General features: G+C 37.3%; 1 protein-coding gene across 12 annotated transcripts in view; it reads right to left on the reverse strand.

Moving 5' to 3' along the window:
- The window catches only part of SOX5 (SRY-box transcription factor 5), a 297,460-nt gene that overhangs the window by 219,834 nt on the left and 59,459 nt on the right, over positions 1 to 18,167 (reverse strand). For all 12 annotated transcript variants that reach the window (XM_074871425.1, XM_074871433.1, XM_074871432.1 and 9 more), the window contains exon 3: positions 1,690 to 1,900. In XM_074871425.1, coding sequence (XP_074727526.1) covers positions 1,690 to 1,900 — 211 coding nt within the window. The remainder of the gene's footprint in view (positions 1 to 1,689; positions 1,901 to 18,167) is intronic.

The raw sequence follows: 18,167 nt of genomic DNA on the forward strand, positions 1-18,167 counted from the left end.
TGAGGAGTAAGCAGACATATGAATATGGCACCCTCATAATGACTTAACTAGGGCTTAATGAAATTTTCATCACAACCTGCTGTTCATTTTAATGGCCTTTGAAAGACAATAGAACAATGGCTAGAGGGAAGAAAAGATTTTCTGTTGCATGCATTTGCAAAGCCCAACATTCAGTTGCTCCCCCTCCTTTCTCTCCCAATCTCTTCACAAAGCTGTAGATCTTTTGTTTGTACTGTATATTTTCATTTTAGTAGAGCTGAGATAATGCACAGGCTCTGTAACCATTCTCATGTCTATCTGTGGCCTTTCCTTAATGGAGTCTGTGCAGCTTGTACAACCTCATACTCAAGAGTGTTTACACATTGCCCAGAACCTCCTGTTCTTTCCTCTCTTAAATAAATGTCTGGTTGTTCCCCCCCACCCCATACCATACACAAGAAAGAGCTTTTCATTCAAAGGCACAAGGTGGGTCATGGCACTGACCATTAAGTCAAGTAAACGCAAAATAAAATGCTATGATTATATGTAATATTCAAAAAAATGCTTAGACAAAGAATTTGTTTCCCAGCAGGCCCTTACTGTGTGCTCCAGTCAAGAAGGGAAGACTAATTTACAATCCTGTCATGCTCATGTATGTGACAGTGTGGCTGTGTTTGCATCCGTATTTTCATTCCAGTATGCAGGTTGTCCTAAAATTTTCTTGTAGGTGTTGTCAATTCATGCTTCAGCACTGAGGGCCATACTTTTAAACATCTGAAATATATTTCTACAACAGGATAGGTGGGTGTAAATGAATATGAAGTCTTAGGGAATAAGGCTCAGTATGTTCACACACCATCAACTGTCTCACAGTCCCCTGGAAGTCTAGCTGTAAATATGCATGCTGGATACCTATGGAGAATATAGTGGGAACTTCATCTTCCAGTCAGGGATTTGACTCTGCCCCAAACAGGCAGGAATTGAAAATCTTACTTAAAGGAAAGCTGTTCTGTGGCTTCTCAGAGGCAAGGTGTTCAGTCTTAGTCTCAGCCTACAGAGCACAAGTGGCATCATCATTGACTGGACTTACATTCTCAAGAAGAAACTGATTCTCCAGAGATGATACATATATGCCAAGGTTGAAACTTGCTGGCCAGACATAATGCAGAGAAAGCCTGTACTGTGTCTGTTTGTATAGTACCTGCACTACAGATAAATAGAGGATGACATGATAGGACATGCTCCAGACAAAAGCTTTCATGAATTCCAAATTTAACTTCTTACTTTTCAAATAATGACATGCCTACTAGATAATTTCACAAAAACACAGACATTGCTGATAACACTGCTTTTTGCTCTAGAAATGGGGGAGGGGGGAGTAGTGGTGTAAATGACCCCCAGGCTATTAAAATTACAGTGTTCATTGTACCCACGTTGAGGAGGTTGCTGTGTCTATTGCAACTGTGCCAAAAAGACCGTTATGTCAGACAAAGGCTCTCATTTGGGAAAAGCTAAAAGTGTTAGCTATGATGGGATATTGCTGAAATTTATCTCTAATATAGACAAGACCTATGGGTTCTTTACTTCAATTTTTCTAGGAAGAAAAAGCAAATGGAGCAGAAAATGGGAAGATTAAAAAGTATATGTATCCAAAGAATCTGGAGAAAAGAAAACAAAACAGAAAATTTTGGCCAGTTTCCCATGCCTTACCTTCTGGCTCATTTTTGATGAGCTCTTCCATTTTTCTTTGCTTAAGGGTGTCTACCACATCTGCTAGGCTCCCTTTGCGCCTTTCAGGGGTTCCCAGGGCTGCACTGGACAATGATTCTCCGCTCTGACGCCCACCTTCTTCTGCCTTCAAGGGTGAGGTAGATGAGTTGTGCGGGGCAAATGAAGACATGACTTTATTGCCATCAACTTCCTGAAAGGGGAGAAAACTGAGATGAAACATTTCTTTCTTTTCTTAAAGAAGAGAAAAATAAAGACGTAAAGAAAGAACAATCCTTTGTTCTTTGAGTTCATCGCTGTTTGTTCTTCTGTTGAAACCTTTAAAAAGGCATGCAATGCTTCAAAAGAATCCAGCACAAAGCCCATCCATAAAGCATAAACCAAGATTACAGGATGAAGTGAACAAAGATCAGCTTGCAAGAGAGAAACATAAAATACAGTTTTTCCCTAATTGAGAAGAAGTGTTGTACTGATAGGTTTCCTAAGAAAATGGTATTGATTACCTTTAATTGTTTGTTCTTTTACAGCTTTCTTTCCAAAAAATCTTCAATTTTTACAAGGACCATTAATTTACTGACTTTACAAAGTACTTAATGCTGTGATGGCTAGTTGTTGTAAGAAATTAAATAGTATCCAAATACTAAATGCCCTTTGCCATATGACTTATTTTAACTCACAGTTCAAGTAGTTCTCCCATCTATAAAGGATGAAGCAATTGTTTCCTGTTTTCTAATTCTCTTTCTAGTCTCCTCTTCCATCTCATACCTTCATTTCTTGTAGAGACAGTATTTTTCACAAAGGTGATCCTAATGACTTTCACTGGTGGCAAAACTTTGTGACTTCCTGGAACATACACACAATCCTCCCCATGTGAGAGTCCGTACAGTTCTACACATTAATTTTAACGGAAAACAAAACTGGTTCCAGCATCTTCAAACTTGCCTTCATTAATGTGAGAGCCTTCTCCTCCACACCTCCTCCAACATAAAGCAATGTTCTCTGCATATATTCCTTTCCCCTTTTATGTCTCTTTTATACCCTACCCTTCTGTACACATCTCTGAAACCCTTTTTTTTCTCTGCTAACATATGTCACCTATACCTTGCAAAACTTAGGTCAATGTCTCCAAACAAAGCTTGCTGCAGAGTACATAGACTGCATAATATAATGCTGCAATCATGAATCAGATTCTCCAGAGGTTTTTTTCCTTTTTCTTTATCCTATTTCCTTACATTTTTGTATTCCAGGTGTTTAATAAATATTATTTCTAAAAAAGTCACTGGTCCATCTTGTGATCTCAGTTACAAACTTGGTTGAAAAAGCCTTAATAATTTTTAAATTGTTTTCACTTTATAGGGTATGAAAGTGACACAGATACTGTTTTTAGTGATTTGTGTTACAATTTTATCACTTTTGTCCTGAGTAATTTTTTGTGTCTCTGGTTTAATAAACCCCAATATTTCAGAAAAAAATGTGCAATTCTGTAAATAGAACATAAATTGCTAAAAGTTATCTCAATAAAATTTGTATAAAGCAACATGGAAGTTATGAAGTAAAGAATGTATTTGTTTTCATGGACTACTCTGTTTTGGCAAAGAGATTACCTCTGGTTAAGAAAACTTCTAGTGCAAACAGTTTTGAGCAGCTTGAATGTGTTATACTAGTGAATAAATTCCCTAACAGAATCGGATTTAACTGAGATTACAATCTGGGCCATCATATGCCCCAAAAGCCAAACCCAGCGATGTTAATGAGAGACTTTCTACTGACGTCAGTGAGCTTTTGACCAAGCCCTAAGAAATTTTCTAACTCTAGACAACAGAAATGCTCCTTTTTTTTTTTTCCTTGCAACTCCCTCCATTTTTGTTCTGCACTTGGAAAATTACTGGTTGCTAACAGTGGACTTATATGAGTTGGAGCCGAATATAATTTTTTTCACATATATAGACCTGAATAAACTGTGTTTTAACACTGACCTAGATAAGCAAAATAGTTAGCTTCAGCATCAGTTCAGATTTTATCTTAACATTCAAACCCAAAATTTCCAAGTGGCAATTCTTTTCCTACAGACAAGGCGAAAAGAGGAGATACGTTGAAAGCTGCTTTCTTATTCACACTTTGAAGCCAGATAAGCCAAATACCATCCTTAGTTACAGGTCTTAAATCCATGTATACCATCCATGATGTATAGGAACAGTATAATTCCTAATTTTAACAGAAACTAGTTTTGTGGTTTTATTCCAAAGTAGGCCCCAAAGACACTCACTCGTGTTTCTGTGTATGTCACACGCTGGTCACAGACATAAAGTACCTGCAACAGCTGCCTAAACCTCAGGAATCATCACTGCTGTTTCCATGTGCATTTTGGGTACATGCAAGTGTTTTTATAGGTACAAATATATTCTGAGTATAAACCAAGTTTGTTATAAGAGAAGAAGCATAAGAATACAAGGATTGAATGATATGTAAAGTAATATAATGTGATTTTCAAAATCCCAAATTGCTTGGCATTCCAATGGAACACAAAAGTATTTTCAAAACCACTAAAATTTCCCTGCCTCTCTTTCTGGGGAAAAGGAATTGTGGGGAGGAGAGGACAAGAGAATAGTTTGTGGGTAAAGCATGAAAGGACTCTGGATACTCAATTCTTAGTTCTTTCAAATATTCTGTGTAACCATGGAAAAAGTCACTTTTGTTTCTGCATTTCAGTTTCCTACCATCTAAAATAGGCAGAAAAGAAGTAATTTCTTATATTATAAAGGTCTTGGAATGATAAACTCATTTATATAGTACCACAGTTAAGAAGACTTCATAGCTGGACAAAAAAGGAAAGGGAATGTTCTACACAAATTTTTTTTAAAAAGATAAATCATATATTAAAATATACATCTAAGTAATCATCCCCAAAACAAAATGTTTCCTTAGACTCCTTGTTAGGTGTTCATGTATGCAGTGTTTGCATATCACATACACGGGCTATTTATATACTTGTGGGGTTTAAGACACACTCAACTTAATCAAAACACATATACAGTAAGGGAACAGCTGCAATCACTTCTCAGTGGGCTAAATTACAGTACACCAGTGAATTATTCATTCAAAAAAATCTGTAGCAATCACACATTCACTGCGTGATTTGCAATCTAAGAGGAATCCTCTCCTTTCCATACCAGCGGATGAGCGCACACATCAGCTACTGCTGTTGATGAGAGTTCAACATGTATCCTCTAGCACACCAGCTCAAGAATCTGTCTTCCCCACTTGTCCATGATCTTTTTATTCTGTCATTCAGAACAACAACCTGAAACGCTCAACTTTATCTTGGCTTTTGCTTTATGCCCCTCTGTTTTATTTTGCTCTTTCTTATTCCATTACTCGGGAAAGTGAAGAAAAATTGTCAATGGTTCTGGATTTTTACTTTTACCACATAAAAAGACAGGATACTTCCACATAAAACCTACTCACGTCAATGGTTGTATAAAGCTAATAAACTTCCAGCAAGAAAAATCCTCTGATATTACATATGAGAGTTTAACTATCCCCCTGAAAACACTCAGAGAATTCTTTAATAGCAAGAAAGATACATCAGCAACAGTTTAAAATTAATCCACTGAGAAGGAAGTTCCCTTCCAACAAGTGAGATTTAGCAGTTTCATTTTTTGAAAGGACAAATTCATGTGACTTTTTCCAGTTAACTAAGAAAAGCAACAACACTGTAAAGAGTGGTATTCAAGAACCTAAATATCTACTACTGACATTTTAAAATGAAGTCCATCGAGCCAAACACAAGACCTCTCAGTCACCAAAACAGCGGAAAAGCAGACACTCCTTTACCGGAGAACTGTCTCTCTCAACTGGGCAACCATTTCACCTGTTCAGGTTTGATTACATTCCTGCCTCTGGCACCGTCAATCCTGGTAGGCTTTATGCAGTTAGAAGCTGCTCCATGGATGGGGCTCTATTGTTCATTTGCCTTGCGAATTGCTCTGCTAATGTGTGCTGGCACAACATTTCATCCAACTCTGAGCTGGGATTGTACTCACCAACACCTGAGGCTGCTGCTTCTTGCTGTTCCCACTTCAGAAAGGCAGACAAGGACCTACACAGATCTTGCTGAATCAGACACCCTAGGCCCTTCTTTCCCCCCTCCAAGAGCAGCAACAGAAAACAGGACTGGCCCACGTTTTGCGTCTTCTGCTTCTGTTCCAAGCTAGAATCCACAGGAAGACTTGTTCATTTACAAGAAAGTTGCCTCTATATTGCCAAACAGCTTTCCACCTATGGAGGAAATACCTCTTCCAAGGTTTAATGATAAAACAGGCTTCTGCCCTTTCAGGATGAGGTCAATAATCTTCCTTTGTTAATCTTGGGCAAGCTTTACTTAATCTAGCCCCCTTGTCACCTTTGTGATTGACAGGAAAAGTCATGTCACTGGACAATGGACTTATCCTCACTGAGCAATACCTTTTTTACAGATTACACAATGTTACCCTTGCTCTCACAAAAAGCGCAAACATTTTGCAGTTAAAAGAAACTCTTCATTCCAACTGTATCTTTCAAATTGTCTCTCTCCATTACCAGGGTCCAAGCGAGGCCTATTTCAGTTCTACAGAGGGACAGTGAAATGCTTAATGAAAACAAACAGGTGGTATATATATCTTGGTGAGATTTCCAAAATATCTCTTAGTGCTCTAACTAGATTTCATCTTCTCCTTCCTCATATAGAGATGCACATTATTCCTATCTGTAATTAAACTCGACAGAAAACTCTGTTTCTGTGACATAAAAGTTTTGTCCCAAACAAAAATAATCGAAGAAGAAGAAAACTCAGAACTAAGTCTGAAACTGTTAATTACCACCATATGGTATGCAAGGAGTCTGCATCTGCATCAAAAAAATTATTATGAGAATCAAGCTTCTGGCTTTGCAGCCAAAAACACCTGGAATAAAATACTTGTGTCTTTAAAACAAGCACTGATATTGTCTGATTTTAAGAAAGCAGTGATCTTAAAAGCAACCTAACAGGTTCTTTTTTCAAAGTTGGAATTTTGCCCATACTTTGCTCTTTTAAAAATTGAAAAAAAGACACAAAAGCAAATTTTTTGCTCTGCTTTCTACATTACACATATAGGCCTATCTATTTTATAGTCTCCATAGTGACCAGGAAGCATGTAACAGTATGACATAAGACATAATCAGAAAACAGAATACTTCACGCTTCTGAAGACAAATGATTCTTAAGCAGTTTAGTACTGTTTGCTATTTATTTTTATTTATTTTACCTAATAAACTTTTAGGGAATGAATATCTATGTTTAAGATTCAACAGCATAGCTACTTCAAGGGAAGATCTGAAAGCTATAAAAACACACCCAATGCCCCCAGGAGGTCCGCCAGCAATTATAAGGAAAACCAATCTTGACATTGCCAATATTTTTTAACGTTTGAAAGAAACAAACCACACACACAATATTCACAAAGCAAGAATGATCTTTTATTTTTTCTTAACCTTCCATTTACAGTCTTTGCCTTAATTAATGTAGTTAACTTACTCTAGGAGCATAAGTGCCATCAACTTTCAATAGAATTCGTATCTTCAAATTACTTAAGTGATTTGAAAATTTCTCTCCTCCTACATTCTATGTCATAGGGGCTGTAGGACAGATATTACCATAAACCTATATGGTTTATGGTGGCTGTCAACCTTGAACCCTCAGGAAGATGAAATACATATTCCACAAGGCTTCCCAATGGATACTGTTCTTTTTACACTTTTGAATTTCTTTGCTTCTATCTTACATTTAGATAGGTCTTTTGTCTGTAGTTTCCTTCATGGAACAAAGTTGTTCATCAGTGATGAAAAGGAATGATCCCAAGGAGATTTAAAAGAAAGAGTGGAGGATACAGGAGAAAAAGGGAGAATATGTAAAAGGGCATAGAGGGAAAAAGAAGTGGAAGAGAAAAAATATATCGTTAGGAAGCAAGAACTGACTAGAACCCATAATCCAAGGAGAGATACAAGAGACGTCGAAGGGTGTCATGTAAACAAACCTAGAAAGATGTACATCCACAAGCTATGGTTCTGCAATTAGATCCATGCAAAACCAGCTATTCTTACACAGATTTTTTCTTTCTAGGACTGTGGTTTTAATGATGAGAAAGAACTGAAATGTAATGGGTATATGGATCTGAATAGTCAGCTGAAGAGGTCATCACGGCAGAAAAGTAAGAATTTTACCTGAATTAGGTGAACTAAACACAATAAGTAGATATGCGCATTATTTTTCTTTTTATTATGATCATGCTACAGCCAACTAAAATACATTCAAGTCAAATATTGTTTTGGCTTTGTTGAGATGATGTATGGGGGACTCCATGATCCATATTTTGGAAATATTACCAATTATCAGACTTACAGAATCCTGATCACATCTATCTAGCTCTCCCTTTAAAATGTTAATACTTTGCTTGGTACTGGAATTTACTTTTTTTTATTTTTGGAATCATTACTCTCTCTTGTCCTTCAGGTTGTATTTATTTGATGACATCAAGTGCTGTATCTAATTCATGACCTCTTTCTGATGAAGCCAAAGATATATTGGCAGAAGTTTCAATGGGAAAACTAACAGGTATTTCCAGTGTTTGACATCTATGAACTTTGTTGAAAATGATTTGAAGCTCAAAAAGAAGACCATCTGCTCTATGAACTCTGCTACATCAGACACTTTCTTTTCTTCTACCTTTTCCTCCATATGTAAAACTGAGACAATAATAAATATTTCCTGCAGCTTAGGGCATGTTATATAATTGATGTAAAAAGACTAGAGATTATTGGACAAAAGCCTTATAGCGGTTGTATTTTCATTTTTATTGATGCAATAAAAACTCAGTTCTTGCATTACTCTGTAGTGCACTAGAGTCCAATCATCTGAACCCGGAAATTGGGAACTCTCTCGTATATCAAGCACCACCCCACAATATGTGACAGTAACACTGAAATGTACTTTGATTTTTTCCAAATACCATAATACTCAGACTGCTGCCATAACTGCATGAGCAAGAGGAAATTTCAAGTGTTTCCAAGGTTTGGAGATGAGTTGTAAGAAACTGTTCAGTTGCGCTCACACAAAAGGAATAACTTATAATCCATTTTGCACTGATTTCTAACTTTATCCTCTGTGATTTACAGAACATAGCACATTCTTCAAGGATTTAAAGTATCTAAAGATATAAAGGAGGTGCCTAGTGGGAGTTCTGAAAATGCACAATAATATATATTCATTTAATTCCCACTGATTTCATTATAGGTCCCTGAAAATACAGAGTTGGAACCAGCACAGTGTGACTGGCTGACTCTCTGTGCTTCTTCAACAGACGATTATCAGACTATCTATCTACAGTACAGAGCACAATCTGATAGCCAAGGCTTTAAGACAAACATTTCCTCTCCTCTGGCTGTTCTGCATTCCAGCCCATCCCCAAACATACAAAACAAGTTTAGTATTTCTTACTGCTTAACCCACCATTTCAACTTGATTACAACTCAAATAATTATATGCAAACTGTGGATCTGTTTGTAGTAAAAAATATATGAGAAAATGTTGAGTGAAATTTTAGAACCTTTTTATATTGATGCCTAACAGTTTTTTTTAAATCGTTTTCTTTTGCGCTACAGATTTTGGTTTTATTTTTAGCCCACCTCTTTGTCCCATTTCTTGCAACGAAGTGTTCCCTCATATATAAAAGTAAATTGCTAATTTTCTACAGAATATAGGTATTAAATATAGTAAAATAGTAATGACTGCTTTGTATTGGGTAAATGCGCTTATTGACATAATTCCCAACACCCATCCTCAGACCAAATCTCTCCTACTGCTTCTTTCTCCAGCAGAACTAATTTTAAGAATGTAATATAGGATTACATCTATTTGCTCTCAAAATGCTTAACAAACACAACTGGCATTTTGAGAACTCCTAATATGTTAGCTATAACCTGCAAAAACAAAGAACATGTTGTACTATAACAGCCTTGTTATCTTCATGCTAGTAATCTTCATGCTTAAAAATAATAAATATAACTCTGCAAAAGCACTTTTAAGATTTTTATGATCTCTTCCCTGGGGGACTAAAGATCACCCTCAAGACCTTGCTAAACAAAAATTAAGACTACTTATCAAAACAGCTTGGTAGAGTCTTCAGCATACATTAAATCCTTCTAATAGTTTGGAAATCATGTGGTATGAAACGATTATCTTTGTAAAAATACAAGCTTACTAACCACATACAACTACTCTGGTTTTGTAAGTGTAATAAAACCTACACTGAGTGTCAAAAACAGTTTAATCACCAGCTTTCTTACTATGAAACAAACCCATTGTCTGTGCTAACTCCTTGAAAGAATGGCAGAGGACCGCCTGAACAGAATTTAGTGATACAACAAAAGGAATGCCATAGGCTAGCAATAGCTCCAGGGCTGTTCCCAGCTACCTAGCTTTTACATTACCATTCACCACAGTTTTCAGATGGGAAAGGGATGTAAGATCACTTCATCTGTTCTCTGCTAGTCTACAAAAAAAATCATACTAGACAGACATACTTCATCTCATTGCTTTGGGTGGCTGAGAGGAGAATAAAGACAAGCCATGTAAGATTTGGTCAAAACTACGTCCTCTGTGTTGAGGACAATTTGGAAGATATCTTGTTTGGAGAGAACAACCCTCCAAACTGGGGAAAAGAAAATATCCCGCACTCATAAGGGCCCGTACTCACGTTCATACTAAAGCAGTGTGAGTCTGCCAAGTACCTAAAGCAGGTATGTAATAAAATGGCACACTCAGCTCTCTGGTGTGGTCCTAGTTGTTTCATTTGGGCTAGTAAAATGCCTCAAACAGACAGTGAGGTTTCCCATTCCCCCTACGAGTATTCTACACAGTAAAAAAACCCTGATTGCTCTGGAACATTGCCTCATATTTGCTTCCATTCAGCCTAAAACTCTTCTTACACAGCTGCTTCTTCCAGCACTATGTTAGAGCCCTCTTCCATGTTAGAGCTTGTACCATCCACATCTTTTTGGACAGTTAGCATATATTTCCTTTGTTACTACTGGCCCATATTTAGCCTTTCCTCTTTCAGTCTTCCCTCACAACTCACCTCCTACAACTCTTCAATCATTTGTTGCTTGCATCTGAAATCCCTCCAATTTGCTGATTTCTCTAACATGGCCAGAATTGAACACATTATTTCACATGTAATCTTAACAGAGTTATGAGGAGAAGGACAATTACCTCCTTGTTACCACCTTTTTTGCTGCCTTGCTGCATGACAAGCTCATATCTAATTTAACACACCTAAATATTTTTCAGCATTACTGTTTTCCAAGTGCCTTACTCCCATTGATTATCTGTGTTTTGGATTACTTTATTCAGCTGTATCAGTTCGCAATTTCACATTCAATTATTTCCTGCCATGCAGTCTCCCCTTCATTCCTTTGATATTGTGGTTCTATTCTCCCCGGTGCACCACTGGCAACTTTAATGAGTATATTGCAATTCACTTGTTCAAACTTCTACAACAATGCGTTTATTTCTCCATATTTCTAAATGTTGCTACAGGCTCTCACTGTCCTATGAATCCTGTGCTAAGAACCAGACAGCTTGTATCAGGCAAAGGACTGCCATAACCATACTCCTTTCCAACCATGTTTTCTTTCAGCCACCTCAGAATAACACAAGAGACAGATGTTGCTACATAACTAGGAGGCTCTGACAAGACAGCGTAAGCAAAAAAGTACTATAGTGAAGGACACCTGGGTAGAGTATATTGCCCTAGGAATTTCCTCCTCATTTCTACTGAAGGAATTGCTCCGACAATCTCTGCCATTGTGGCTTTTCAAAGAAGGTACCTGTCTTTTTCTGACGTGCAGTATATCTGGCTCTTTATACTAGTTAAATAAAATCATATTGTACAACATCATTCTACCCATCTCTCAACAAGATAATGCATTGTTATTTTTCTTTTTTTACAGTTACTTTACCAGGAACATTCAAATGAGATGCATGAAACACGGTGTGAAGGAAGCACCTTGCAATGCATGCATACTTACAGACTGAATTCCATGCAAATTCCAACAATCAACTCTTTTGGAATTATTTGGTCTTCATACTTTTGAAGATCTTAGTCCACACAGTTAATATCGGGAACCTTGCACATATCCTACATGAAGGGTAGGTGTGTGGCTAAATCCACTACACTTTTAAAATAATCATGTTCTGCTTTATATATGTTGTATATTGTTCATGAACCTTCTCATTTCACACCTATTTATCTACTTTTACTGTGTATTTGTTCTCTTCCTTTTCAAAAGATTACAACTAGACTTACAGGATGATAACTGTCAAAATCATCTTTGCCTCCACAGAGATTAGTATCACTTTACTTCTTTCTGAAAGCAATCTTCTGGAAGTTCTTATTTTCTAGAAGGGCCAGAAAATATTACTTGATTAAAATGGAATAGCTACTTGAGAAATAGCCCCATTGTCTCCACTGGAGTTAACTGTAGCATGATACCACATTTAGAATATGAATTTTTCAAAATGAATTATCTTGGTTCAGAAATATGTTTGTCATTCATTTATCTTTGAAATGCATATCATCTAGTACATGGGACTCATAGATCTGCTTTTACCCAAGTCCTCTATTCTTTTATCCACTTTTTACAGACTTCACCAATTACCTTCTGTCTACTACTTACTCTCTTACACTTCCTAAGTAATGGCTACACAAACAGTGCTTTTTCCAAGCAGTAAGTTTTCATCCTTTTTACCAGTTACTAAAAGACCTATTTTTTCTCCAAAATTTATTTCACCTACTCTTCTCTTCATGTCTTTTATACCTTGATTTTCCTTCTATCAATGACTGTTCCACAATTTTAGTGAAATAGAATTTGGAATTCTGGTATAAACGAAAGTAGTTTTCTCAAATTTGGAGGAAAGATTGCACAGGAAATAATAATTAAATATATGTATATATTCTGTGTTTATCAACCGGGTTCTGCACTTTGGCCACAACAACCCCCAGCAGCGCTACAGGCTTGGGGAGGAGTGGCTGGAGAGCTGCCAGTCAGAGAGGGACCTGGGGGTGTTGATTGACAGCCGGATGAACATGAGCCAGCAATGTGCCCAGGTGGCCAAGAAGGCCAGTGGTATCCCGGCCTGTATCAGAAATAGCGTGGCCAGCAGGGACAGGGAAGTGATCTTACCCCTGGACTCGGCACTGGTGAGGCCGCACCTCGATTACTGTGTTCAGTTTTGGGCCCCTCACTCCAGAAAGGACATTGAATTACTCGAGCGTGTCCAGAGAAGGGCAACGAAGCTGGTGAAGGGTCTGGAGCACATGTCGTACGAGGAGCGGCTGAAGGAACTGGGGGTGTTTAGTCTGGAGAAGAGGAGGCTGAGGGGAGACCTCATTGCCCTCTACAACTACCTGAAAGGAGGTTGCAGAGAGCTGGGGATGAGTCTCTTCAACCAAGTAACAAGCGATAGGACAAGAGGTAATGGCCTCAAGTTGCACCAGGGAAGGTTTAGACTGGATATTAGGAAGTATTTCTTTACAGAACGGGTTGTTAGCTGTTGGAATGGGCTGCCCAGGGCAGTGGTGGAGTCCCCATCCCTGGAGGTGTTTAAGAGTCGGGTTGACATAGCGCTGAGGGATATGGTGTAGTTGAGAACGGTCAGTGTTAGGTTAATGGTCGGACCAGATGATCTTCAAGGTCTTTTCCAACCTAGATGATTCTGTGATTCTGTGAATAAATACATTCACAGAATGTCAGTTCCACAGAACATGTTTACAGAGTAGGAATCAATCTTATTTGGAACTTACACACTTCAAACAGAGGATGACGTTTGATCAGAGGATGACATATATATCAGAATAATTAATAAAAATTAATATGACAGAAGTCAATTCGGGTAACACTGATACATAAATGTGTGTTAGAGCTACTCAAAAATTTGTTAATTAATCCCCACAAAATCCCTTTGTGATACTGCATAGAGGGCAAATTAGGAAAGGACATGAACTGACTTGCCAGGTTCCAAACCAATGTAACGGCAGAGCACATTCATCATCCAAGGGTTATCAAGAACCAATTCTCTGTTCACTCTTTTGGGTCGTAGTACACCTCAAATGGTAACATTATGCTCTGCTCAGGGGAACAGCATGATGCCATTTTATCATTCAACTCCCATTCTAAACCTCATTCAAGCAGACCTTAAACAAGATTTAAAAACCCACACAGACCCTGCACACAGGAGCCAGTTTAGACTGTGGCTGAGTGCTGCAAAAACCCCAGTAAGTTCTAATTTATGACAGATTCACAGTTGTTCTCACTTTGCAGATCAGTTATTCTTTCTTCTGTTCCTTTAAGCTGCAGTCAGTAGCATACATTGCCTACTACGAAGAGACCTTTGTGATAAGATGATATCAAGGGATGTTGTGACACTCCTGATTTAGAATTACACAGTAAGCAAACTGTACAGAAATGCTAATTTTCCTCCCCTTTGTCATCACTTACCTAAATTATTCTGAGTAATACAAATGATTTCTATTAGCTTTAAGGCAGTTCATTCTCATTCTCTTATGCCATTTTTTTTATAAGAAATTATATTCCTGCAGCTGATTAAGTCCACTATATATTTTCCTTAAGAATCAACTTTGTGCACTGTTGTATGTCATGTTCACAAACAAACAAAAAAAACCAAAGAACATCTATTCTTCTACAGTCATAGACAACTACCCACCATCAGCAGAGGATGAATAACTTTTGCTGGAAATAGCCCTTCCTTCTCCAAGCTCCTCTTTGAATCACTGATTTCTAAGTATTCCCTGTAGTTTTCAGTCATCACGAAGTGATGCTGAAAAACCCACAGAATTGCCCAACCCAAATAAGAAAGACACAATTTTCTCCACTTTGGCTGGAAAGAATGTAAGCCTACTTCGTGACAAGGAAGTACAGGTTGACTAATAGAGCATGGTTTTACAAAATCTGTCTTTTTCTGACCTTAAATTTATCAAGAGTAAGTCTCAGGATGTGATCCAGCCAGGTATCACTGTGCCTACCAGCACTGAACTGATGTACAGAAGGTTTCTAACAAAAAGTTCTCTGCAGTCCGTTCATTATACTTATCAACATCAAACAGGGAAAAATAATTAAAAAGCTCCTATTGAGCACCTAGAGACCTTGAGCACAGACAGGGGGTGAACACAAAGACAGGGTATTTGGTTATAAGAGTCACAATTCATCTTTTTTTTTAATATACATATATTCATACACATTAAAAGAAATTACAATACATTTTGGAGGGGGTTTCTTATTTTCTTCCTCCCTTCTGCTCTGGTCTATGTATACTTAGAGTATACATATTTAAATTTACTCAGAAGTGTTACATAAAATTTCTTGATTCAAGTTTTTTAATCTTCAGATATACACGTATGTGGAGATTACATATTTGAAAAATAAATTGCCTGAATAAATTCAATTATGTGAAGATTGAAAATCACATGCAAATGACATTATAAACAGGAACTCTGCTGAGAGCTTATTTCTACTGTACAAGGTACAAGCAAGCAAAAACTAGTTTCTGACATATAAGACCAGTCCATCTGAAAGGCATCCAATCTTCCTCACAGTACCTTTGACAGTACTGGAAGTTGCACTTACACATTTATATAAAGCTCTTCTCAACACATTTTGGTATTACACTTCTGATATTCAAACATCACATAGTGTCTCATAACTTAAGGTTCAAAGAAACTTTTAAAAATAGAAAGCTGAAAGATATTGTTACGATGACACTATGCTGCAACATCCGATATATCTGACCACTGACTGCTTTCTTGAGTAGTTAATGTAGTACATCATAGTCACATTCATGGTTACTAATATTAGCAATAGTTATGACTATTTTGTTTCTTTCAACAGTTTCATGTATTAATTGGGAAGCATGTTCATAGAAACATAAGGTACTTACTTTCTTCCTTCTATTCAGGCCTTACATTAAAGAAAAATTTAAAAATTTGGAAGGAGCACATACATGCTGTCAGCTGCCCTGTCTCTCAACCTTGTTTTACACAACTTCATCATGACATCAGTTTTCACTGATTATTTAGGAATCTGATTCATAAAATAAGGAAGTCTTTACACACTGTAGGCTCAAATTCACCTCAAGCCTACACAAATCAAGATACTGTTATCACATAAGGAGTTGGTAATGTGAAAAGATCATATCATATATAAATCACAGGTACCCAAATCAGCCAAAACATCATCTTCAAAGGAGAAAACCTAGGATTAGGAAGGCACATAGAGCAGAACGGGGATGCAGTTATATTTTCAGTGACTAAATGGAGAACTTCTGAGGACTGTCTAAACAACATCCTTTTGTAAACATTTTTCCATTAAGATATCAATTATCAGCCTGCTTCTCCTGATTTCAGCATGTATTTATTCTCTAGAGAAGCTGGCCAGAATATTGAATGATTAGCAAGAGTTTCAGAAGATCTCCACGAGGAAATTGCAGTTACCTCCACAGATTATTTTCAGTGCAAATAGGATCACTTGTTCAGAAGAGTAAACTGTTCTGAAAATCTCACTTCCAGAACACATTTTATCTTAAGTCTCTGTGTGCAAGTTTATTAATTTTCATCACAGCTATTATTCACTTAAAAACTAGAACTTTCCTCCTTGGAAGTAACAGAATGAGTCTTAGTACCAGAGAGGTCAGTTTATGCACTTTATGACCAGAACTACCCATGAAAATTTCTTAAAAGAACTAGAGGTTTATCTTAGGTTTTACTCTTTTGCTTAGAGCACAGATGAAAAGAAACAACCTCTTACCATGTCCAGTCAAGATACTAATGAAAATAAACTGGAAAATAGACAGCAACAAACATCTTTGAAAACTGCTAGATGTTCTTGTGACCTCAAGGATCGCACTAATTTGAGAGTGGCACAGATTAGTACAAGTTTACATGGAAGCATTGTGTTCTGCTTCTTTAACAGGTGAACCTCCAACAATGTACGGGGACAAGCAGAACAGTGGCTTTAAAATGTCATCTTTATTCCACATATTTGCTCACCATATACTTTGAGTCATGCCTACCTGCTTGCTTTATTGACTAAATTTTTTTAACTGCCATTAGCACTAAAGAGTCAATATAGCTACAAAAGAAGGAATCGGACTCTGCTTTGCAGACATATCATCAACAAAATAGTCAGTTAAGTACCATTTGCAAAGTGTTTATTACTAGAGATGACGTGAGGCAAAACAGACACAGCTTTATTTTCAAACCCTAGGTTAAGTTATAGCATTATAGGCAATTAATACAAATATCATATTTTTAGGCAACTAAATTTGACCTCTAAAGCCACAGCAAGACAGAAAACATGGGACCCTTTAATGTCATTTTTACAGTCATTTATCTGACTATAACCACACTTTAAAGCGTTAAGGTCAGCTGGTCATGAAGCATGAGCCACACTTCTGACTAGCATGCACCACATTTGACTTGAGAGTAAATAAGGGACTGACACTCCATTAACCTTCACAAGTACAATTATTTATCAAAACAGTTCAAAAGAGTACCCGACAGAACTGATAAATCTGGAAGCAAAAACTGAAAATGTAACAGAACAAACTGAGCCTTTGCCAGTGATGAAGAGCTATGTCCTACAACAATTCCTGGGGCAAGTCCTCCAGTCAGTTTTCTAACACAAGCATCCATTTTAACGGACTGTCTCTTAATTCACATTGGCTTTGACAAAGTCTCAGAGTTTTTCTGTTCTTTTTTATTTCTCTCTTCTTCCTTGATAAGAATAGATGCTAACATCCTGTATTTACAGGAATCTTCAAAGACTTTCCTCAGGAACACACACAGACAATTCAGAGTTATGACATGTTTGGTCCTATCTACTCTCTTACACTTTTAGTTTCAGCACAAGGACTATGCCTGTTCACAATATTCCTATTTGGTGAGCTGACTGTCATCTTTATAAACTTTATTTGTTTTATTACAGGACTTATGTACGGTGGTTTATAACCATGTGGTCTTCAAATTTTGTTAAGTCTTTAAAATTTCTATAATATCCTGATGTCATGAAATTCTACCTGAATTCCTCTCTGAAGCATGAGGTTGAGCTGTTCATCAGCTGCTGTCATCTGCCATCAATTACTTTGACTTTTTGACTGCAGTAGCACTCTGCATATCCAAAGAAGTGGGAGTTTGCTCAAAATCTTCCACCAAAAATTGTGAGGAGGGAGAGTAGAAAGAAAAGGGCTTCAGCACATGAAGATTCATTCATGATCAACTGGAAATTTCATCCATCATTGCCACCTTGTCCTGCATACTGGTTTTCCCTTGGCAGTAAAGCACACCCTTTTATTTCACTGTATCCCAGATTGATGT

Source organism: Strix uralensis, chromosome 5 (assembly GCF_047716275.1).
Source record: "Strix uralensis isolate ZFMK-TIS-50842 chromosome 5, bStrUra1, whole genome shotgun sequence".
Lineage (NCBI taxonomy): Eukaryota > Metazoa > Chordata > Aves > Strigiformes > Strigidae > Strix > Strix uralensis.